We start from the raw sequence: 23,991 nt of genomic DNA on the forward strand, positions 1-23,991 counted from the left end.
TCTAACCACTTCAAATTTTGTATTAGTAGTGGGCTTTTAAAAATTGGAATGGCGGCCTAGCTAAAACTGGTAGTGGGCTCCTAGCAAGGAGAGGAATAACTTTTTTTTTTAATTAAAAGGCTGAAAATAGTCAAAATACAATGCATTATCTCGAAAACCCTTTTTTTTATACTTGTACACTGCGAATTGAACAGTAAAATATTGGGATGGAACGCAATGGCAGCAGTAATAACTAACTATATGGAAGAAAACGCCCAAAAAACTCTTCCAAATTTGTAGCCAAAAAGGTTAATTAGGTAACTATCCCCCTAATATATATATATATATATATATATATATATATATATATATATATATATATATATATATATATATTTGAAAATTTGCCTTTGTTGTTTATTCTTATTACAGGTTTTAGGCCGCATTGCAAGGGAAACTAACATGTTTTATTGGCCGTTACAACACACCCTGCACACGTATGTTTAATTTGTGTTCTTTACCATATTTGTTAGAATCTTTTAATGGTAGTGTTCTTCTGTGTGCCCTTTCAGAATTTTTTTTTTATTTCGGTTTGCCATGTCCAAATAGTATTGTTTGGTTTTGTACTAGGCCGTAACTTTATTGGTACATCGTCAGTTTTGGCAAACTCTTGAGGTTTAATTCAATAGGTTTTTTTTTGGTGAAAATTTAATTCAACAGGTTAATACATTGCCCAAAAGAAAATCAATCCGTTAATGCTCTCATAGTCAAGGGATGAGATGTTTTAGCCCATCACTCACAGGATCGTGTCTGTTAGGTGGTTTATATGGCACAAAATTAAGAGTTAGTATTATTAATTATTTTATAAATGAGAAAACTTAAATATATGATACAAAGATATCAATTGAGACCATGGGCACGGGATAATCTTAAGTACCTAATAATTTTTCATTCTGCCTACTCAAGATGAGTGCGTATCATGTCTTAGCACTGCTATCATTTTGGCTCCTCAACAACATAAGATTACAACCTATGGCATTCCCGTTACATTCTGTCTAAAATATAACTATGTGGCAATACCCATTAATGCATTGTTTAGTTAAGGTGAAGAAGAGAGGAGGAAGAGAAAAAGGAAGGGAAAAGTGTCCTTGCTTTTTACGTATATGTTTTTTTTTAACTTGAGATATTTAAGTCTATATATATATATATATATATATATATATATATATATATATATATATATATATATATATATATATATATATATATTATCTTCTTCTAGTTTTTACAATTAAACAACCTATAAAATATTTTCTCACATTCTACAATTTTTTTTCTGTTAATTTTCTTTTCCTCACTTTATAAACCAAATACTATCACAATGAGCATTCCAAGTGAGAATCTAAACATACTTTAAGAGGCACATAAAAAATGTATTAAGAACCAAAAATTGAATCTCTAGTTTTTTTTACTACTAAACCAACCCTAATAATTTTTCTTGGTGAGATGAGTGTTTGGCATATATCAATCCTCCAACTAGGTTGTTCATAAACCGATTCAATCCATTATAAATTAAAAAAATCCATCCAACAAATAGAAAATCGAACGGATAAAAAAAATTAAATTTTTTATTGTATCAGATCAAATTTCAAATTCAATTTTAGAAATTAATTCAAACTGAACTCATATATATTCATAAATTTATAATATTTATTTATTTATTTATTATATATTTATAAAATTATCATATAACTTAAATCTATTTATGAATAATTGAAGATATTTTTACAAAATTATTTGAGTTAAAAAATATTCTATTATTATTTATATAATGACATAAATAAAATATTTGATAAATACAATTATTTATTATTATATAACTTACATTTTATTTAGTATTTTTTTAAAAAAATTAAAATAAAAATTGATCAAATTCAAGTCACTTTAAATTGAATTGATCAGATCCGATTAAAAATTTAAATTAAATTAATTAAATAATAAATTAATAAAATAAAAATAGATGATTTTTTTTTTATCAATTAATATGTGAATACCTCTACGTGAAATGGAGTCAACGTTCATCATTAAAGAAACTAGGTCCTGTGTGTCGTGCGAATTCTTGGACTTGGAGCGTAGATTATTATGTCCCATCCATGAGAGTTCGAAACGTGGCTATCTTGCTAATATCATCACTCTCATTGGATGACACGTCCCGCATGTTGTCCAGCTACTTCTTTTTTCTCGATTTTAAGATCCTATTCATAATCAATTTTTTGAGAGGGGTGAGTTTGGGTTGTTTGATAAATTTGAAAGATAGTCAAAATAATTTTAAAAATAGTGGAGTCATTATATTATTTTTTCACTTATCTTTTCTTTATTTTTCTTCAATTAAACAATTTTAAATTCTGCTTTATTTTTCACCAATTTTTATGTACTCTTTTTTATTTTCATTTATCATACTTCTTTCCTTATCTTTTTTCTGTTTTTATAATCAAACACTTTTTATTTTTACTTTCATTTATTATATTTTTTTTCCATCTTTACCAAACAGGACACAAAAAAAATGAATAAAAATAATTCAGAAATAAAAGTACTTAGTTAAAGAGAAATAAAGAAATAAAAAATAATGACCTCCCATTTGTGCTCATGCTTATTATAAAAAAATCATGAATGTGATTGTTATTATCATTTAAATTAAAATAGACGTTGTGCCGTTTTGATCTATTGGTTGATAGAGGTTGGGGTTGCTTTGGGGTCACCGACAGTGATAATATGATGAAATGTCAATATTTATGACTCAATATTTATGACTTTAGAGATAGAAGAAGACAAAAGGCCATGGCCAATACTTCCCAATGGAGAAATAGACTCTTGGGGCTACGGGAAGCAAGCATGTGGATTAGTAGGGTACATATCCTAACCAAACTCTTCCATTTCGCCCAGTCCTTAAACTTTCCTTCATGACCACTGATTTTTTTTATATCATTTAATTTAAAGTGCCTTAGTATAGAGAATTTTAACTTAAAAAACTAATTTATGAGAGAATCTAAATTTTTTTTATATCATTGAATTTAAAGTGCCTTCATAACCGTTGTTGATTAAATGTTGTGATGGTGTACGACGTCGTGTCCCGATTCTTATGTGACTTTTTATCGGTATTTTTCTTTTTGGAAGTACACCAATCATATCTTTTTTTCTCTTTGCATTCATTTTCTTTTACCTTCACAATTATTTTTATCCAAACACAAAATTTTAAAAATAAAAGAATTTCAATTGAAGTATTTGAAATTCTTAGAATTTAAAATTTTAATAAATTTTAAATTCTCTCATCCAAACACACTCTTAGGTAAATGATGATAACCATAATCATAATAAGCATGCATTTGTTGATTAATATTTTATTAAAATACTTTTTAATAGAAACATCTTTATTAAACTATATATAATACCATTTGAATTAATTAAACCTTTGAGTTATATTGTAAAATAAATTGTTTTTTATATTTCTTAACATAACAAAAATTTGAAAATAATTAATATTTTAAAAGTAATACATAATTTTAAATGAAGGAATGATTTTTAATAAAAATATTTAAATTAATATATCATTTTTTATTTTATTTTATCAAAGACTATCTTTATCTTTCTAACTTATTAGATAAAAATTAATTTTACTTACAATATATAATTACAGTTGATCTAAGAAAATTTTAGATTTATCAAAATAACACTAACTATATACCACTAAAAAAATATTTTTTTATTTAATATTAAATAATATTTCTTGTTATTATTTGAATTTCTTCACGAGTGATAGTACTAGAAAGAAAAGAGAGAAAAAAAGGTAAAATAGATTTGATGGTATCCCATTGTGATGGCAGTGTTCAGCAATTTTGGAAGTCGAGAAGTAATTAACAAAAAGCAAAAACTAGAGTACAAGTTAAGTTACCCCCTTTTTTTACTTACCCACCCACAAATAATTAATAAGAATAATGTGAGGCACATGTGGGGTTTGTCTCTCTTCATGAAACAAACAGAACAGAGCACTCTGCTTCTCTTTCTCTCCACTTCCCACCATGCCCCGCCCCGGTTCCAAACCTTACGATTGCGTCAAAAGAGCTTGGCACAGTGAAATACACCAACCCATCAGAGGAACTCTCATTCAAGAAATTTTCAGGTCAACCCTCTCTTACCAACACACACACACAAAAAAAGAAGATACATGGGTCTTACTTCACTTTGCTCTTTTTTTTTTTTTTTTTATTTCTTACTTCACTTTAATCTTCTTCTTTTTTTTATTATTGTTGAATAATAATAGGGTTGTCAACGAGATACATGGGTCTTCTACTAAGAAGAACAAAGAGTACCAAGAGAAGCTACCCGTTGTTGTGCTCAGGGCAGAGGAAATTATTTACTCTAAAGCCAATTCCGAGGTTACCTTCCCCTTGCTTTCTTGCTTGTCTGTGTACTCAACTATTTTATTTTATATTGTGTAAAAAAAAATGATTTGTGGGTTATTTTATTTCTTGAGGAGGTGGAAAGAGAAATATCATATGAGGATAATTTTTTTTTTAATGTTGAATAAATAATAGTAATAATAATCTTCATTTTTCTTTTGTCTTGGATAGGCTGAATACATGGATCTTAAAACACTTTTGGAGAGAACAAATGATGCTATTGATACAATAATTCGACGTGATGAGCACACAGAAACTGGAGAGTATTTGTGCCCTTGCATCGAAGGTAGTATTTTTACTTTACTCAACTCTTACATCAAGTTGCGCCATTTCTTCTGTTTAGTCTCTTTCCTCAATCAAAGGAGTAGCAACTCAAGAATAAAATATCAAAGTTTGGAACTTTTGTTCATTCATATCAAGTATTCCAGTATTAACAAATAAAAAGGAAAAAGAATGTTTTAACACACTTCATTTTATACGATCTCCGTACATCCATTATTCCATGGTGAAAAGAGATCAGAAAAATATCCATGAGTTTATCTCTTTTCTTTTACAGCACTGACTGGTGGATGTGCACTTTGTAGTCGGTAGTACTATAAAAATTAAGTAGTGTTAAAGATTGCTTTCTTTAACACCTTTTGTTTGGTATGAAAAAAATTAGAAGGAAATTTAAAAGAAAATTAGAGAAAAAGCACTTTTGCCTTGTTTGGTTCTCTGATTAGAGAGGAAAGAGTGTTTATTTTTTAGTCCTGAATTAAAATGTAATTCTCCCCATATGGGACAAAAAGAGAAGGAGACTTGGCATTTTTAGATTAAAAGAACTAGAATCATATATGCAGAGATGGTAAAAATGTGAAATACTAAAATGTTCTGCTCTACACCCCAGTTGGTCTAATGCAGGTTGGGGACTATAGAAGGTTGGGTGAAAAAACCTTGAATTTAATTTTGCCCTCTAAAATGAAGTTCAAGTTTTAAAAGTCTGAATTTTTAAAGCTTTTAGCAAGTTTGCTAAAAAAAAAATTGAGCAATAATCAGATCGGCTAAAAAGGTCCGGGTTTAATTTGGCATTAAAATTTTAAAAATTAAAATTGAAATCCTACATTTTGCCAGACAGGTCCGGATTGGGATATATATATATATATATATATATATATATATATATATATATATATATATATATATATATGAGAATGCTAATGCTAATGCTAATGAACACATTATTTTTTTTATGAGTGTATTAGCAATTAACACCATAAATATTTTTTTAAAAAATTATTAAACTTCTTTCTCTCATTAAGTTTAATATAAGGATATTATAGTAATTTATAATTTAATTTTAAAATAATCATTTCTTTCATCTCTTTCATTTCTATCTACATTAAATTTTCAGCCATCCTCATCTTTCCTTTCAAATAAAAATTAAATTATCAATCATTTTTTTCTCATAAACATTAAATTAGATTATATATTTATTTAAAATAATTAATGTGACTGATTCAGATTTATTTAAAAAAATAATATTATTCATTCTATTTAAACGAATTTGAAAAAATAACAAAATTTCCAAAAACTATTTATACTAAAAAATGATGACAAATTATGTTGTTTTTTATGTTAACAAAATAATTTATAAAGTTCTCTCATAATGATTTTTTTTATGAAGAACTTTTTTGTAACGTTAATGAAACTAATTTTTTATTACTTTATTAAAAAAAGTTATCATTTCTTTAAAAAAAATTACGTTATCATTTTTTTACATTCATTTTATTGTATATTATATAAAAATGAACCATTTCATATTAATTTGATTTATTTATGCTTATTATGTTCCTGAAATTATTAAAAATACTATAAACTAATATATATATATATATATATATATAATACAAAATTTTCATAATATATTTATATCATGATGGAGAGAGGAGAGAGATTGATAATTTAATGTTTATGAGAGAAGAAAGAGGAGAGAAAAATAATTATTTTAAAATTCAATCATAAATTATTATAATATTCTTATATTAAACTTAATGACACAAAGGATTTAATAGTTTTTTTTCCAAATATTTATGGTATTGATGGTTAATATGCTCATAAAAAAAAATGGTGTGTGTGCTAGTATGCTCCATATATATTAGAGTGATTATATTATTTTATAAATATTTATTTTATCCAATCAAATAGGGGGATAATTTTTTATTTTTATTTTTATTTCTTTTCACTTTCTCCCGTCTCAAACATGTAAAAAAATGTTTTATTTTTTTAATTTCTCTTCTACTTTATTTTTGGGAACCAAAAGTAAGAGAACGAAAATGCTGTTTGGTACAATTTTTTCAGACGAAATTATGTAAGAAAACAGTGTTCCATGATTTACACATGCATTTGGTCAAGACTTCGTACGAAAAAATATCGTGTACTCTAGCAGTGTTCTAAAATATGAAAATAAGTAATCATAAGAAAACGGAAAAAACAAAACATTTTATTTAACGAAAGTATAAGTTTTCCACTTTCCAATTCTAATTTATAAAATGCACTAATTGGTTAGAAATGTTTGACACATATGCTGTGGGTGTTTGATATGGTTCAGCTGCTCTGAGTTTGGGTTGCTCCCTAACAAAAGCCACAAGGAGTCAACGCAACAACCAACGATGCTACCTAAGTCGCAGTACCGAAGAGGTTCCAAAACTTTCTCATGGCACGTTGCTTAATAACCCAAATACAAAGGATCATAATAACACAAAGTCTCAATATGTGTCCGAGAATGTACCTTCAGCTAGTAAAAAGCAATGCGTGGAACATCAAGCTCCACCAAAATTGTGTTCAGTTTATCCTCTGTACTATGGGAACAACAATAACAACATCCAACATGACAATTCACAACATCATCATCATGGATTCAAAGTATCACATGTATCTGTTTCTCACACTGGTGGACCTGCCCTTGTTGGTGGTGGTGGTGCTAGGAATCTACTAGCCAATAACTTAAAAAATTCTTCAAGTGGGGGATCCCAATTATTCATTATTAAAGGGGATTTTGTGAATCCATGCACACAAAAATGTGATCTATCATTGAGGTTAGGACCCCCTTAGTGTACCATCATCCCCTAGTTTTGAAAAATGGTCAGATTCAGGAAACTGAAGTTTGAAACAGGCAATTGTTCGAACCTCCCAGAAGGGTAAAAAGTTGGAGCTTCAAAGGACAATTATGTGAGAATGCAACCAACAACGGTACAATTAACTGAACGCATATTTTAGATGTTTTGTTTGAAGCCAAAGATAGTGTGTACTAACTTTGAGAATTTGTGGTCTCTAGTGTGTGATTTGCTATGCTTCTTGGAAAGCCTAGGCATTATTGTACTTGAGATGTTGATCTCAGTTATGTGTTAGTGTTAGTACTAATGGGTTATGTAAATAATAACTTCAATCAGAATTGTAACGGTGGATTAGTAGCATGTGTTCGGTTTTGTGTAAAATTATGCACGTTTTTGTAGTGTGTTTGGTTTTGTATAAATTACTATGCACGATTTCTAACGAAATTGGTTTTGCATATACCAGACACTCAATTAAAATGGTGGGTCCTCTACCGTAGTAAAATGCGTCATTTCCACGTTACCAACTAGATGAACATGGTTTCCCCTGTGAATGCAATGTAGTGACTAGTGACAGTGGAAATTATATGGCGACCTCGCAATGAAACTATGGACTATTTGAAGGTACTCTTGAATTGGATGATGTAGACGTTGATATTTTTTTAAAAAAAAAAGTTATCTTAACTTTTCTTGGTTGGACCTCGTCAATTATATTTTTTTTTAACTGATGACATATCATGATTTTAAATTCGGGTATCGTAGGGTCTTAAAATTTCAATTGATCATGCCTTGAACCATTCATGACGTTATCTGTGGCACCAGTTGAGAAAGGTTTCATAGATTGAACATAGAAGTAACACTCACCTGTCATTGAGTAAACATCCGTTTATGTTGAGGGAAACTTTTTCAAACACAATTGATAGGGAAAGAAAAATGATATAATTGAAAATAATTAGTTAACAAGAGAAAGAAGAATAAAAAACATTCTCTCAAAATTGATTTCTGCAATTCAAGTTTTTTGAAGAGAAAGTTTCATTCATCTTATTTTCATCCGCATAAGTATATTTAAGATAAAAAAAAATAAGTGAAAGATAACAATCATGATATACGGTTGACCAATGATAAACATATACTGTACTTTTGGATGTATGAGTAGAAATAACTAATAAGAGAGATAGAGAGAAAAAATATTAATTAATGTAGCAAATGATAGAATGAGAAACGAAGAGGATGGAAGATACAAGGGAAAAAAAAATGAAAGTATAAGTGGGATAAAATGGTGTTAATTTTTTTACCTTTAAAATTTGATCGAAGAAAAAGGAAATATTTTGGACAAGAACAAGTACATAGCATCTATACAAACACTCCTTTCGTTTTTCGTCCAAATCTACTTTACCAAATAAGGATCAATCCCGAAAGAATACCTATTGTATGAACTAATGATGCTCATATAATGTTCTTGATCATCAATTTCAGTAACAAAAATCAATCACATGGTCAGAAGTTGTCACCAAATAACGGGCACAGCCGCAAAAAACTGAATTTCTTGTGAATTAGCATTTTCTGGTTGTAACAATTGCTCAAGGTCAACCAGCAGAAAACATTCCTGGCACCAATTTGATGCGGAGAGGCAATTTTTCTCTGTTCCAGCATATCTACCTAAGATTGCGACAGGACACATAATTCGATACCCCCAAGTTTTAAAGCATTGATCCTACACATGTTCAAACTTCAAAGATTCTTTCTGCACATGTTCATTGGGTGACAATTCACAAGGCCCTGATGAATGTGCCTGCCTAACTTGGCTCCGTAGTTGGACTTCTAAAGGATCACTTGTTAAGACCACAAAGAATCAGCTGAAGCAGATGATGATGATGAAGAGCTATAATGGAAATCAATCTGCAATTGCCGGTGAAGATAGGGACTGGAAACACTCCATTTCTTCTCCTCCTTCTCTAGTTGCCAAAGTGGTATAGCAGCTAGAAACCGTTTGATGAACTCTTTACAACACTCTTTTCCGCGGCAAATTTTCTCACGGCTTTCCCCACTTCTTGCACGATTAATTGGAACCTCTTTTGCTTTGTCTGTTTTCCCATACATCACACTCAAATCATCAAACTTGAGTATGAATGCTTGTTGACACCCCTCATAAAGTCTCTCCCCCAATGAGTCAATGATGTAGTAAGCATCTGCTTCTACCTTCAACACAAAGAAATGATCGTTCCAACTCACTATGTAAACTCTTGGCTCCTTATCACCCACATTGCTCTTTATCTCGTCCCAAATTTCATCAAAGGACATGGCTCCTTTCAAGCATTGGAACTTCTCAGGGGAGAAAAAACCTGTGTATGATTTCTGAGGGAGAACAACAAGAGGTCTCAGATTGGCTTCTATGATTGTCTCTAGATCAAAATGCTTATCCGGGAAGAGCTTTGAGTAGTAATCACCGTTGCATAGCTTTCTCCATTCAGATGAACCTTGTGTGATGAGTCTTTCGAATTGTGCTCTTGTTGGCATGCCATGGTTGGTGTGGAGCCAGTGTGCTATGAGTGCAACTAAAACCGTGCACGCACTCTCACCAGAGGCTCGTTCACTCATTTGGTCAAAGGAAGCAAAAAACACATTGGTTTTCAGCTTTGTTTGTCCATCTCTACTTGAAAAGTCCTTGTATTCCCAGCTTCTTGCACTGCCTTTATGGCATAATTGTGGAGAAAGTTTATCTGATTTCTGCAATAATTTAAAAATAATATTTATAAAATTGTCTAATTAGTCTACAAATTTTTTTTGAAGGGGCAACATAAAAGACGATGTAACACTAACTAACATAATATTTTGTCGATAAAAAAAAAAAAACAATGTAACTTACCGTGATTGGACCAGGATACGAGGTTTGAGTTCGTTGTTCGTTTGTGGGTGTCTTATAGTTCCAACCATTGAGGCTTATATTCCGTGGCAAGTGGGACAAACGAGTCTTTGCTGTGTCCGAGGTTGTAAACCTCTCAGACCCGTTTGAGAGTGTTGACCGTGGGTTGTGAATTCCACCGCTGTTGCTACTGCTGCCACTGCTTGTGGTGGAATCGTACGAGTCATCCGAGTCAAACACGGGGGATCTATCCGAGTCATAAGGACTCGTTTGTTCCAATTCATCTAACTTGGCATTGTTTTTCTTTCCCAAGCTAGTCAAATGCTTCACTTTCTCTATAATACCGCGTTTCTTCTCTGGCTCTGACTGGACCAAGTTTTCAGAGGGTCCTGATGAGTCACCACCATTAGAATCCCTCAACTTCAATAATCTCAGAGAGACCTGTTAAAAAACTTTCGTTACCCACTGAGAAATTGTATTTTCTTTGTTTGCACATTTGTGTAATTTTCTTTGCTAGATGAGGCTGTCAAAGGTTTCACACATATTTTTCAACATTTTAATTCTTATTAGTTGAATTCATATACTAATCACATTAATACAGAGTTGATACATGGTACAAGTTATTCAGTGCGTTTTACTTGAGAATTCTCTAAATTGTGGCAAAAGAATTCAATTTAAATGCATTTTGACTGTGAATCACAAAATATACCATAAGTTTATTCATTTTTATATGAATTATTTTAAAAATTATACTTAAGAAAATTTGTAATTACTTGACTGTCATAGTTTATAGAAATTAAATGCATAATAAAAATTATTTATTTAAAAAAATATAAATGTACTTATATTAGTAATATTTCTTACACATACATATTACTACTCCCCAGAAGGAATTTAAAAAGTAAAGACAAAAAGACGAGTTTCTCCTTAATCACGGTCAAATTACGTTATTTTGAAAGTGAATTGCCACAGAAATGACCGAGTGATAGACGAGAGTCATGAATTCAAACAACAAAATATGACATTAGCAATTTGTTTGATGAGTTTGTATCCACACATGCATAGAAAATTTCAACAAAATAGCCAAGTGTTTGTTACTTTCCACTTCTGCTATTATGTGCTTATGAAATGGGTTTGACTAACTAAGGCCAAAAGGCACATATAATTAATTAAAGTAAAAAAAAAATTAACAAAGAAAAGGAACTTGGAACGTACCAAAAGGGTAGCTTCTATGCATAAACCATTGACCCTCAACTTGATTGGAAGCCTTCTTTGAAATTGATGATGAGAATTGGACTGCGTCTTCTTCTCCTCTCTCACAATCAACTCCGCAACCGCAACGCTCATTTCGACTTTTCCGACCGCCGTCATTTTCGCTTTCGATTCTCCCTCTCCCTGCATTTCATTTTTAAACATTTTTTTATATATGAAAATATAATAAACAAATAAAGAAAATTATAATAAAAAAAAAAAGTTGGAGACAGAGAACAAGTAGATATTGTTGTTCTTACATATAAGACATGAAATGCGATGTCGCAAACATCGAGGGAGTGGTCTTTGAGGAGGAGATGAAAACCGCAGAGGTCGCGTGCGTCCCATACGAGAGAGGGTGATTTGGAACTGAGGAATCTACGGGAGCATGTGGTGTGACAGTGAGTGTGTCGTCGTTTTGAGAAGGGAACGAGTGGGAGAGGTGTCGTTTTTGGCTTTGATTTTTCTTTCTTGGTTGCAATCCCTGTTATTTCAAATGCGACCTTGTCGTTTGCGGCGCCGAGCCTGGCTCCGAAGAGGCCTAATTCGAGCTTCAATTGGGTCAGCTTCACGGCGTGTTGTTTGTTGGGCTGCGTAACCCAGAACTTCATCGGCGACATGGTTCCGTCTTAATTAGCTCAATAGTGTGTTTGGTCGGAGGAAGAAACCATGGATTTAAGAAATTAAGGAATAGTAGTTGATTTGGGGGGTTCAATAGGTTATAGTAGTTTGTTTTTTTAATATATATGTGGTAGTATGGTTTAAGGTTTTGAAAAGACGAATGATTAAAGAAAAGAGGAAGGGAGAGTGTAACACAAGGAAAATGCAATGCGGAATCGGAGTCAAAGAGGAATGAGTCACAGTTTCTGAGTTTTCATATTTCCGTGTTATTTAATCTCAACACACGCTTGCTTATTATAAATTCCCCCTCTTATACTGTTAGGTTGTCATGAAAGAAAGTTTGAGTAAAGAAAATGAATGAAAAGGAAAAAAATAAAATATGAAAGACAATCGAAAGTGAGATTATTTATTAAAGATCAAATAAGAGGAAAAAAGTGATATAATAAATATTAAAATATAATTAAAATATTTGTCTAATTACGTTTCTATTCATGTATTTTTTTCTGCTTTATTGTTTTTTTTTAAACAAACTAAATCTGAACCGGAGAATTTATTTGAGAGACGGAGGAACTTAACTTCATTTTTTAGTTAATACATTTTAATCATATTACCTAATATTTGATTATATATATATATACATATACATATACATATATATATATATGTATGTATATAATTTGGAAAACTTAACATTTTTGTTTTAGGTGGAGTTGTCTTGGTCTAAATATTCAAATATAAATGGTGCATATTCGAATATGTGGAGTTCTCTTGGTTTCCCGTATTCGAATATGTTTGGGGGAGAACTCTTTTGGTGTTTAACGTTATCCATACACCCAGATAATTTTGTAAACATATCAGTTTCTATCATCTTTCTACCCAAATTTGCTAGGTTTTGGGTGGAAAGTTTTTGGAGGGGATCCCACATCTTTCTTCACAAATTTATTGTTACTTCAGACCCAAATGAACAGTCGAATTACATTTTGTGTGTTTTTCATCTCAATTTTTATTTTATTTGTCTTTCTTTGAATGAAAACAATCAAATTCTTAATCATTAGAGTACGTATGATAGACACAATAAGAAATGATATAACAGAATAATTATACATCATATTGTAATTTGTTGTTTGTTGTGTGGCTTATAATATGCATAAAAAAAATATTGTAACTTAATAGTTTACATCTAATTATTTAATTATTAAATATTATATCAGATTAAAGTTTATTATGTTCTTATAATATAATGCTGGGAAATCCAAATTCTAGTAGCTCTATATCACTTTATTTATACTTTTCATTTTACAAAGTTTTAGCTTTAATTTTATAGATCTGTCAAATAAAAAAGCCTTAATTTTATAGTTTAAAATATCAGTTGTCCTTTTAATAAATTTTTCATTAAAATAAAATTTATTTAATATTTTAATGTCAGTAAAAAATTAATTTTAAGAATTGAAGATTAAAGTAATAAATATTTTTAATTTTAAGAATTATATTGAGAATTTCCTCGTTATTTTCAAAGAATTTTTTCGCAATGAGAATTACATTGCAAGAATATATATTCTGCCACTTTTAACTATTAGATAGTCCCTGACAAAAAAAAAACTATTAGATAGTCGATAAGTAATTTTATTAAGTACTTTTAATTTAATGTTATTTTAATAATTTTTAATTAAAAATATTTTACATCTTTTAGTTAAGTTATCAATTATTTATTATGAGGATCTAATTTAATTAATTGAATAGATATATAGTGTTGTAAATCATCCATGACACCATATTCTTATGAATAAAAAAAAAATATTGACTAGATTAATAAAATTGCAATCTAAGAGAAGGAATTAATTCTCATAAAATGGGCGGAGAACCGGCCACAGGTGGAATGACGTTTATATTTAGCATATGATCATGATTGAGGTGAAATTGTCGCCTTGAGAATACCTAAAACTAATAAAAGAACTCTGAAGTAAAATAAAGTAACATAATTAGCTTCAAGAGCTGTAGCTGCAGTTATATGAATACGATTTCTTAATTAATAACTTGAAATCCAAGCCTTACACTTGGAAGAACAAATGAACACGGCAACTTTAGATTACGTTTATGCACTATTTTCTCATACAGTTTGAATGAGACTATTCGCTTTCGTAAAACCAAGGGGTAATCAAACCCCCCCCAAAAAAAAAAGAAGCAAGGCTTAAAAGGAACGTTCTGGACTTAAATAGTGTGAAATTGTCGATGAAAACGAAATTGAGTTTGAGCGGGTCGGTAGTGCGTGTTCATATTTGGCACAGTGATGTGACAGCAGCTTATAGGACATGGATAATTTGCAAAGCAAAGACTCGGTTGGTGAAGAGCCAGACACGTCAACACTTTACCTTTCAAATTAAAATTTTACACAAATTCACCTGCTTCCACCCTACTTCTCAGCTTTCAAGAGAAACAATAAGTGTGCGTGTGTGTTTGGATTCTAAACATAACCCATTTTCGGCCAAAAAAATCACGCTATCACTATAAATTTTGACAAGCAATTATGTGTTTACATGGCTTCACCGTGCGATTGGTCACCATTTTTTCCCCCATATCGTCACCCCAAACACGCATTAAATTGCTTTTAATAATTATTTTCTCATTTCCTGATGGAAATATGAAAAGTTTATGATTTTTTTGTTTCATATTAATTATAAGGAAAGCCACTTTGATGGATTAAGCTTGCTATAATAAAATGTCTATACCATTGGTAACATATTATTATTTTTTGTTATCTTAGTTGTGTGATTTTTTATAATTTTTTTTATTGTATTACCTATTTTTATCACATTTTCTTAATTTCTCTCGTGTGAAAAAATTCTGTGCAAAAATAAAGCGTAACTAGTATTTTTTACCTCTTGCTAAAAAAAATTATTACGTGAAATAATGATATGCCTTTTCGTCATCTGAATTGGGTTTTGTTGGGTTTATTTTAAAAGGTATGGGGTCTAACACACCATTGGGCTGTGAATTGCAAATGGACCCATACGGTGTAACAATCTATGGACGAAAATCGATAGCAAGTCCACACCATGCCAACAACAACAACGTGTGTCAACGTTACATTACAAGTTACAGTCACATAAAAGAAAAGGACTCAATTTGCTGCACACGTACACTGTAAACAGAGAGTGCTACTAATTGGATCACAATATAATTCACACACATGCATGTATAAGCATAACAAATTATGATGGTTACGTTTGAGCAATGTTAATATATTATTATTCGCGGCAAATTAAATAATGTGCTATTCTTCTTAAAACGTAGAGCAATAACAGTAAGGGGTAGCATTCAATTGGACATGTTGGACTGGCTATGTATTTTGGAATCCCGAAGAGCTAACGAAACGTTTAAGACAATACATACGTGTATATGCCTTTGTGCATAAAAAGAGTCACCATTCTAAATGCTTCACTCCTCAGACCTATATATAGATTTGTTTTCTTCAATTTTGCTGTCAAATTTAGCTGTACTATATTTTCTCTCCATGACAGTGATACTCCGTCCATATTCCACAACCAAAGAATGTTTGAGAATATAGTATTTTTTATTATCTTAAACGTTTCAAAAGTCATTCAGATTCGTAATAGAAGAATGGACTACCTCAATTGCCTAGCAAAATGAAGCATTAAAATTCATTCAGCATGTTAATTGATATATGCTTCGAATACAATGTATATATATTAGAGCATATATACTTGATTAGGTTATATTTAAATTGATGACAATGAATATATTAAAGTGATATGTAATGAAATCACATTAACACTGTTTGAAAAAATGGTTAAGGAATAAAGGAAAAGAAACCAAAAGTAATTATTTCCACAACAAAATTGTGTTCCTTTCAATTTGGATGGAAGAAGGAAAGAAACACCACTCTTTTACATAAAATAACAAAATTGTCCACTGGGCTTGTAAGGATGGGCTTAAGAAGACCCAAATATATCATGAAATTAAACTGTATTTTTTAAAAGAATAAATTAAAGAGGTTAAAGGATTATATTGAGAGGAATTAAATATTTATATTATAGTTTTATTTTTATTTTTGTTAAATAACATGATGTTGATGTTTGGATAAATATTATCTATGGATTAAAATTATTTAGGATTATATAAATATATTTCTTTTTATTTATTATTATCAATGAAAAATATCTGAATTGTTATTTTATCTTCTTCATAGTCTTATCTAGTCTTTAATCATATGTTTTTAGGAGTAAAAATACAGTAGTTTTTCTGCTTCTGCTATTTAACCGGGCTACTTTTCTGTTTCATTTGTTGCAACATGTACATCTTCATTTACTGCAAACAACGACCACTATTTGTTACAACTTTACTTTATACTTTTTGTATTATATGAGAAAAATCCATTCTATTAAAAATATACATTTATTTGTTACAACTTTACTTTATACATTTCATTTATTATTTAGGATATTCATGTCATTTTATATACGTTTATTTTCTTTTCCTTTACTAACCAAACAAGAAGAAGAAAAATATTTCAACTTTTCTTTCCTTTCATTTTCTCTCTTATCAAACAGCTAAAATATCATCTCACTTTTTACTTATTTTCTTTTCTTTCTTTTCTTTCACTTTTCCTCTTAAACTAAGAATACCTAAATTTTATTTGAAAGGAATTGGGAATATGCATTTTGTTAGAATACTGGGTGAACTATTTTCATTGAATAATAATACACTTTTAGTGTAATATACACTCCAAACACCAAAATAACAAAACAAAAGTGTGATTGTATGCGCAAAACCTTTATTAATGTCTAGAAGGGCTATCTATCAATTTGCCTTGTGGAATACTCGACGGCTGTAATTGAAATGGGCACACAAATGTCTAGCCAATTTTGACCATTTGGGTTTTTTTGCTCTCTTTTTTCTATCCTGTGTGCGTGGGCAAATAAAGAATCTAGATTATCTCATATGACTAGTTTAGATTTTTATTCTATCATATTATGAGAAAAAAGGACAAAAAGCATTAATAAGTTTTACATAAATAATAAAAAAACGTAAAAGCATGAGACCAAAGATGAGATAAATTAATCAAGAGGACATAAATAATAATTATGAGTTATTTTATGATTTTTTTTCTTTGATAACATGAGAGGAATTCACATTTAATTGGATATTGTTAAGATCTCTAAGTTGGCGCGAAGTTTTACCTAACGCATTCTTTAAAGTAAAAAAGGTTATTAATGCCTTTTGAAACATACCCCATTCATTACTGCTGTTGTTTGAAATTTAAATACTATAGCACGAAAGAAAATCCCCTACCATGTCTATTTTCAACACCTAAAATGCACAAGTAGTAATAAATTTACATTCTTCGCACACACTAGCATAATCATGTCAGACGGCCTAATAGTGCACTACCATTTAACGTTCTTTTAATGAGACATTTATAATATACTACTAATATCTCATTTGGAGAATAAAAAAGGATAAATGAATAGAAAAAAAAAGAGTAAAACAAAAACTGAACTTACATGTTTATAATTCATGCCCCATTATTTTATTAATCGAATGACTAGATGAAGTACCATAGTTTGGCCAAATTTAATTGTTAATGAAAGCAGTTCATTTTCAAGTCATGACTTTTTTCTTTTGAAGTACAGGGCATGACTTTCATATATTATGATATTGTTATAATTAATGATTGTGAGTGGTGACTATTGGAATTTGGCATATAGAAATGCATGTAGTGCAGTATACTCACGGCTCTGGGCTAAGAATCTCGATGTTTACTTCTCAAATGAATTTCATGTGATTGTTTCCCCCTGTCCCAGTCTGATGCAATGATGACTTCACAGCACAATAGTTTTTTTTTCTTTCTTGTTTAAACACACTTCTGTGCATTTGATTCTTTATATATTTTTTCACAATGATTTCTTTTCATTTTTTTATACACATAACTCAAACACATATCTTGTTTAAGAAAAATAAAACACATACCACTTAAATCAATCGCTTTTACATTTTCTCTTTTTCATATTATATGTCTCTATGTATTTTAATCTGTCTCAAAATATTTATCAATTTAGAAAATTAAGAAAAAATTCTTTTGTTTTTTAATAATACCCTCATTTATAGGTTTATCGCCTAAAATAAATTTACAAGTATATATGTTATAACTCTTTTAATAATGGTAGTTTTGGCAAAGAAGTTACTATTTTAGTAAGTGTTTTATATAATTTTTTAAAAATGTGTATCATTAAAAAAAATACAAAATTAAAGAGTGTATATATGCACTTTGATCAAGTACTCACGCATTTAATGTCGAGGCTTGTGAAAAGATCCGATCGATATAAAAACATTCAATTGTTTTCGGTTAACAAAATTATAACATATGTGCCCTTTAGATCTTTTTATTTTGGGATGGTGTACGTAAAAGTGATCGATATTCATTTATGTTCATTAAAATCTTTTAATATTCTCACCGAAAAGTATATTTTCGCTGTGGTTGCTCCTCCAAAGATTAGTTATTTCTCTAGCTACTAGCTAGTCATATTAGGTTAGACTAAACTATTGTATAAGAGAAATATTATTACATGACCAAGTTTTTCCTGACCGCTCCAACGAATATCGTAGTCCAAATTAAGAATGTGCTCTTTTTGCTTTCTTATTGTTTAAGGCAGCAATAACTTTTAACTGATGCCAGAGTGCTAAATTTTACGACTAATGAGTGCTTAAGCATGCACTAATTAAATGCTCAAGGGATGAACAACCATAGTGTTTTTGTTCCTTCTAGATTCCACGATCTTTTCCTTCCCTTAAACCACATTGATTAGTTGCTTTTAAGATTAATACCAACGCTAAAACAAATGACAATTTGGTTAAGAAGGAAAAATACATGTAAAAACATCTTAAATTTATCAAAGCTGCTCAAAAGACCGGCTAAAATTAAGAAACCATTAAACATGTGCAGCTATAAGCACAATACACCTAGAAAACACAAATCATATCCCAGGATATAATTTAGAGTTTTGGCCCCCGATTAATCTAGAGAAATTGTTACATGACACAAACTCAACACCTCATCCTTACACACAATTAATAAAAAATATAAGTAATAAACAAAAAATAAAAATGCCAACCAGTCAAATAAGATAAAAAAAACATTTGAAATAAAAAGGAAGCATATTATCCTTCCCTCCATATACTAACCATACCATTTTTTTGTATTCTGTTGAATATATGTTACCCAAAGTCTATGATGAAAGTATAAATATGTATATATAACATTATTATAATGTTATTTTAGATTATTTAATATTTGTTCAAAGAGAATAATATAATAAAAATCATTTATCATATTTAACATAATCTAATAAGAGACTAAATAAAAATGTTGAATTATTTTTATTCTCTTCCAATAAATAAAACAATAAAGTAAACTTGAAAAATTATGTAATTAACTTCCATTGATTCAATCAATAAAACACCATCAATACTCAAAATATTATTATAAAATATACTAATTAATAGTACTATATTATTTTAAAATTATAAACAAACAAATAAACACGTATAAATAAAAGTGAAAGAAATTATTAATGTAGCTATGGGATCGAGTTAATTACTACTCCTACTATCCAGAAAGGCCTTCTGTCACTTTGCATTTTTAGTTGTACGAAGAAATATTGGGAATTGGGATGCCACGTTACTTTGTGTGAACTTTTAATGTTATTATGGTTATGATCGAGGTATCGCTATTGTTGGTAGCAAATGCGAATGAGGAGAATCAGTTGTGGAGTGTAGCATTAGCATATCAATAAGTTCAAGCATGCATGAAAAGTTGTCACCTAGCTGGATGCCCTTCAGAGAAAATAAAATCGAAAATTAATTGGTTAGTTTACTTTACAATTAAAAACAGTTTTTGATGAACGAAAATTAAACCGAATTGATGTCCATTCAAGATTAAAAATAGTTGCTTCGAGATATCATGTTAGACACCAAGTCTTAGATTGTATTTCCACTTGCATTGAATCTCTTGTTTTTAATAAAATGAGATAAATTGATTTTTCTTTTAAAAAAATTAAAATAATTTTAGTGATTCATATTTAATAATAAGTTTAAGTAAGTTTTTAGTTCTTATTTTTTATAAAAAAAATTAGTCTCTCAATAAAAATAAAAATTTGACTGATTAATTATCCTTAAGTTTTTTTTTATCTATCTAAAAATTATATGAGATTTATTATTTGACACTCAACTTTAGAATAAAATGATACTTTTGGTTGTAATTACATATCCAAGTTGGAGATTGAACTATTGAATCTTAGATATTGATTAAGAAATTCATAACCACTTGTGTCAATAATTTTTGGTACCCACATGTTAAGGTTTCAGGTTTTAAAAGTTGAGTTTTTATAAAATTGAAGGGTCTTGATTAGTCAAACTTTTAAGATTACAAACCTTAATAAAAAAAGTTAAAAAATCTTAACCAATTAAATTTTTATTTAAAAATTAAAAATTTAATTTTAAAAAAGCGTAGAAACTAAAAAATTTAGTTTAACTTAACCCTTAATTGCATGATTAATATTAACTTCTTTCACCGCTTATACTTTAACAAAACATACTAAATATAAAGAGCAAATATGTAAATGGTGAAAATCAAAACACACAAACCATATGAACTTTTTAAAATCCAATATGGTTTATTTAAGGAATCATGTTATATTAAATCTTTACTTTTTATGTATGATTGCATGATTGATATTTCTTATACGTGCGCAAATCTCTCTCTCTATATTTTTTTTTCATTAGGAATAGTCTTCTTATTATTTGATCTGTTTTTTACATTATTATTCGGTCCTTTCGGGAGAGATCACATTTGGAAATAGGAAAAGTTGTTACTTTGTTATTAATGATTGGTAATTAGTACTTAATTGTTCTATTTCACTGGAAAAAATTATATATGAGATAACACTAAATATATTGTAAACATACAATTGAGTGGGTGTAATTGTCGTTCACTACTTTGCTTAAACCAAAAGAGACTTATTATTGTTATTTTATTATTATCAATTTATAAATAGTAAAAAATAGTACTAGTAGTTTGTTATAACAACGTATATCTAATCATTTTAATGTATTATAGTCACCATCCTCAAAAATTACATGAGCTAAATGTCTAATTAGTAATATACTACGATACCAGTCAAAATAATAATAACAATTACTTATTTAGAAGTATTGTGGTAGAAATATGATCCATAATTCTACCGACCGCAGAAGAAAAGGTCTGAATTTTACTATGAATGTTAATAAATTGTTTTCGCGACTTTAGAAATGTGTTTGAATCATGGCGTAAAGAAAACTATTTTGTTGGCCTTTTGAAAACTTGCACACACTATTGTCAGAAGTCAGAACCCTTACGTTTTTCCTTTCCCCTGCTTGCATTAAATTAATAGATCAAGTAATGGTGGTATCACACAGCTAATTATAGTCTATGAACTTAACCACTCGCTCTCTTTGTGGGTTATTTGGTTCATTTTTTATGTGCTCAATACCAACTCAATCAATTAACTAACTTTCCGCACAAATTTACTACGGAGCCAAATTAAGGATCTTTCTTTATGTACCAAAAAAATATAAATTTAAGGATCTTTCTAACCAACTACATAACCCAAAACCAGGATTTGAACACCAGATTACTGAAGCTAGTTCTAAACCAAATTCTCGTGATTGGAGTTTGAGTTTTAAAAGTAGATTTTCATACGAGCTAAGAAGAAAAAAAAAATACTAGATGTGTAAATATATATGCAGAGCAGTATTTCCGAACATATAACTAAGATTTTTAAGTATTTTATTGCAAAAATTTGTAGCTTTAAATAAGAGCTATTTTTAATTTAACTTTAATTTTACTGAAGAGTCAAGTGTATCTTAAGTTAGTTCATTTGGATGATAAAAAATGTTGTTTAATATAGTTTTTAAAATCAAATAAATTTACAATGAATTTTATTTATATATGTTATTGATATAAAATTTCTTATATTATCAACTAATTAAAACTCTTGTTATGTATTATTAAAAAAGAAACAAAGTACACTCGTGAACTTTTTTTAAAATTACACACACGACTCTTTTTTTCTATTCATATATTAATCTCTTTAATGTTTAAAAATATTATACTAATATTATCTTATATATTATACTAACTCTTCTTAATTATTAAAAATATTATACTATATTATATTGATACTCTTATAAGGAAAATTATTGTAAACATTTAACAATAAGAAGTATTCATCTAGTTGACTTTGAAAAACAATAAATGTTAAATGTAATTTGTTGTTTTTTAAAATATATTTTTTTGAAAGACAAATATTTTTAAAATAATTATTATAAAAATTAATTAATGAACTCATCATACGTGATCATCTTTGTTAATGATTTTTTGTTTCATTATCAGTGTATTTAAATTATATTCATTTATAATATCTATATAAAAAACATTTACAGGCTAATTTCCCCTATCATTTGAATTAACATTTATTCTTTAGTGAAATCTTTAAAACAAAACCAGGTCAAATCCTTTAAAAGCTTAAGCTTATTAGATCATCATAAATTCATGACAATCAAATCTTAAAAGTTTAAGTTGAATTACAAAGTTACAACAGGAAAAAAGGGACCTACTTGACATTTCCACTTGCATTTGTCGCACAATCTTGGACGTTTTCCTCACGTTTGTCCAACTTTGCATTAATATAAACCAGACAAGTAAGCCAATCCGCTTATTAAGTTTTATTTATTTTACGTTAGGTTTTAATAATTTTGTTATAACTTTGGCTAAAGAATAAAAAAATATTTGTTTAAAGACCAATTAAAATACTACTAAAAATATAAAATCAATTGAACACTTTACAGTACTTCTTTAAATATTGATTTTTAAACTAATACCATTAAAACAATTACATCTTTCGGGTCCCGCCGTCCTCCAATACAAGCCACCAGCTAGCAATCAAATGCTATTAAAATTTAAAACAGAGGAAGGAGAGAAGAAAACAAAAAGTTATAAGCCAGGTTACACTATTAAAATCACACTCCTATTCATTATACTCTGTCTAAGCAGTGCATGTTTTCTGGCTGCATTTGCATTGACAGTAAAAAATACAAGAACTGATTATTGCGAACGCTTTTATTGGCTAATGCATACGTACGATTGTTGAATCTAATATCGGCGTTTCTAACGTGTGACTTTTGTTTTTAATACCATGACATTAGTATTAATCATCTGCCTTGACTAATTTTTATCTAAATTTTGATTTATCACTTGATAAAATATTTTTTTAATCATAATTTTTTCATTCACTCATGTCTAAGACTTCACTCAAATCAATTAACTAGTTGTTAGATTCTAATTTGTGATTATGAATACACAGAAAATATAATCCAATACTCTCGTCTAGGGGTAGGTAAACGGGCTGACCCGTCTCGCGTAAGTCCGTATTGACAGCAGAATGGACCAGTCCGTCCCGCATTCTTACATAGACCAAATAAATTGGTCCGCTCCAGCCCCACGGATCCCACGGGTCAAACGGACTGGTTCGCAGACATAATTTTAAAAGAATTTCAATTTCAATAAAAATACAATACAATCAAATTAAGTTCAATACTAATGTAAATAAAATCTTAACAATTAGTCAATTATATCAATAAAATAAATAATGTCTTAATAAAAGAAAATCTAAGCAAT

General features: G+C 29.2%; 2 protein-coding genes across 2 annotated transcripts; one reads left to right on the forward strand and one right to left on the reverse strand.

Annotated features, from left to right (window-relative positions):
- The first annotated feature begins 3,953 nt into the window (after window positions 1-3,953).
- Window positions 3,954-7,888, forward strand: LOC100791147 (uncharacterized). Its single transcript, XM_003526354.5, has 4 exons — window positions 3,954-4,156; window positions 4,298-4,412; window positions 4,608-4,722; window positions 7,024-7,888. The coding sequence occupies exons 1-4, from the start codon at window positions 4,056-4,058 to the stop codon at window positions 7,524-7,526; spliced, it is 834 nt and encodes a 277-aa protein (XP_003526402.1). The 5' UTR covers window positions 3,954-4,055; the 3' UTR covers window positions 7,527-7,888.
- A 900-nt stretch (window positions 7,889-8,788) lies between these two features.
- LOC100790631 (uncharacterized) lies at window positions 8,789-12,550 on the reverse strand. Its single transcript, XM_003527743.5, has 4 exons — window positions 11,900-12,550; window positions 11,604-11,783; window positions 10,392-10,829; window positions 8,789-10,252 (listed from the first exon to the last, which is right to left on the reverse strand). The coding sequence occupies exons 1-4, from the start codon at window positions 12,257-12,259 to the stop codon at window positions 9,362-9,364; spliced, it is 1,869 nt and encodes a 622-aa protein (XP_003527791.1). The 5' UTR covers window positions 12,260-12,550; the 3' UTR covers window positions 8,789-9,361.
- Between the last annotated feature and the right edge of the window lie 11,441 nt (window positions 12,551-23,991).

This window comes from Glycine max, chromosome 6 (genome assembly GCF_000004515.6).
Source record: "Glycine max cultivar Williams 82 chromosome 6, Glycine_max_v4.0, whole genome shotgun sequence".
Classification (NCBI taxonomy): Eukaryota; Viridiplantae; Streptophyta; class Magnoliopsida; order Fabales; family Fabaceae; genus Glycine; species Glycine max.

What these genes read in the sequence shown, in the direction of transcription:
- LOC100791147 (XM_003526354.5), top strand. Translation starts at nt 4,056, where the DNA reads ATGCCCCGCCCCGGTTCCAAACCTTACGATTGCGTCAAAAGAGCTTGG. An exon ending in ACTCTAAAGCCAATTCCGAG is followed by an intron (nt 4,413 to 4,607) that starts GTTACCTTCCCC and finishes TGTCTTGGATAG; the next exon opens with GCTGAATACATGGATCTTAA. An exon ending in TTTGTGCCCTTGCATCGAAG is followed by an intron (nt 4,723 to 7,023) that starts GTAGTATTTTTA and finishes GATATGGTTCAG; the next exon opens with CTGCTCTGAGTTTGGGTTGC.
- LOC100790631 (XM_003527743.5), bottom strand. Translation starts at nt 12,259, where the DNA reads ATGTCGCCGATGAAGTTCTGGGTTACGCAGCCCAACAAACAACACGCC. An exon ending in TCGCATTTCATGTCTTATAT is followed by an intron (nt 11,784 to 11,899) that starts GTAAGAACAACA and finishes AATGAAATGCAG; the next exon opens with GGAGAGGGAGAATCGAAAGC. An exon ending in GCATAGAAGCTACCCTTTTG is followed by an intron (nt 10,830 to 11,603) that starts GTACGTTCCAAG and finishes GTTTTTTAACAG; the next exon opens with GTCTCTCTGAGATTATTGAA.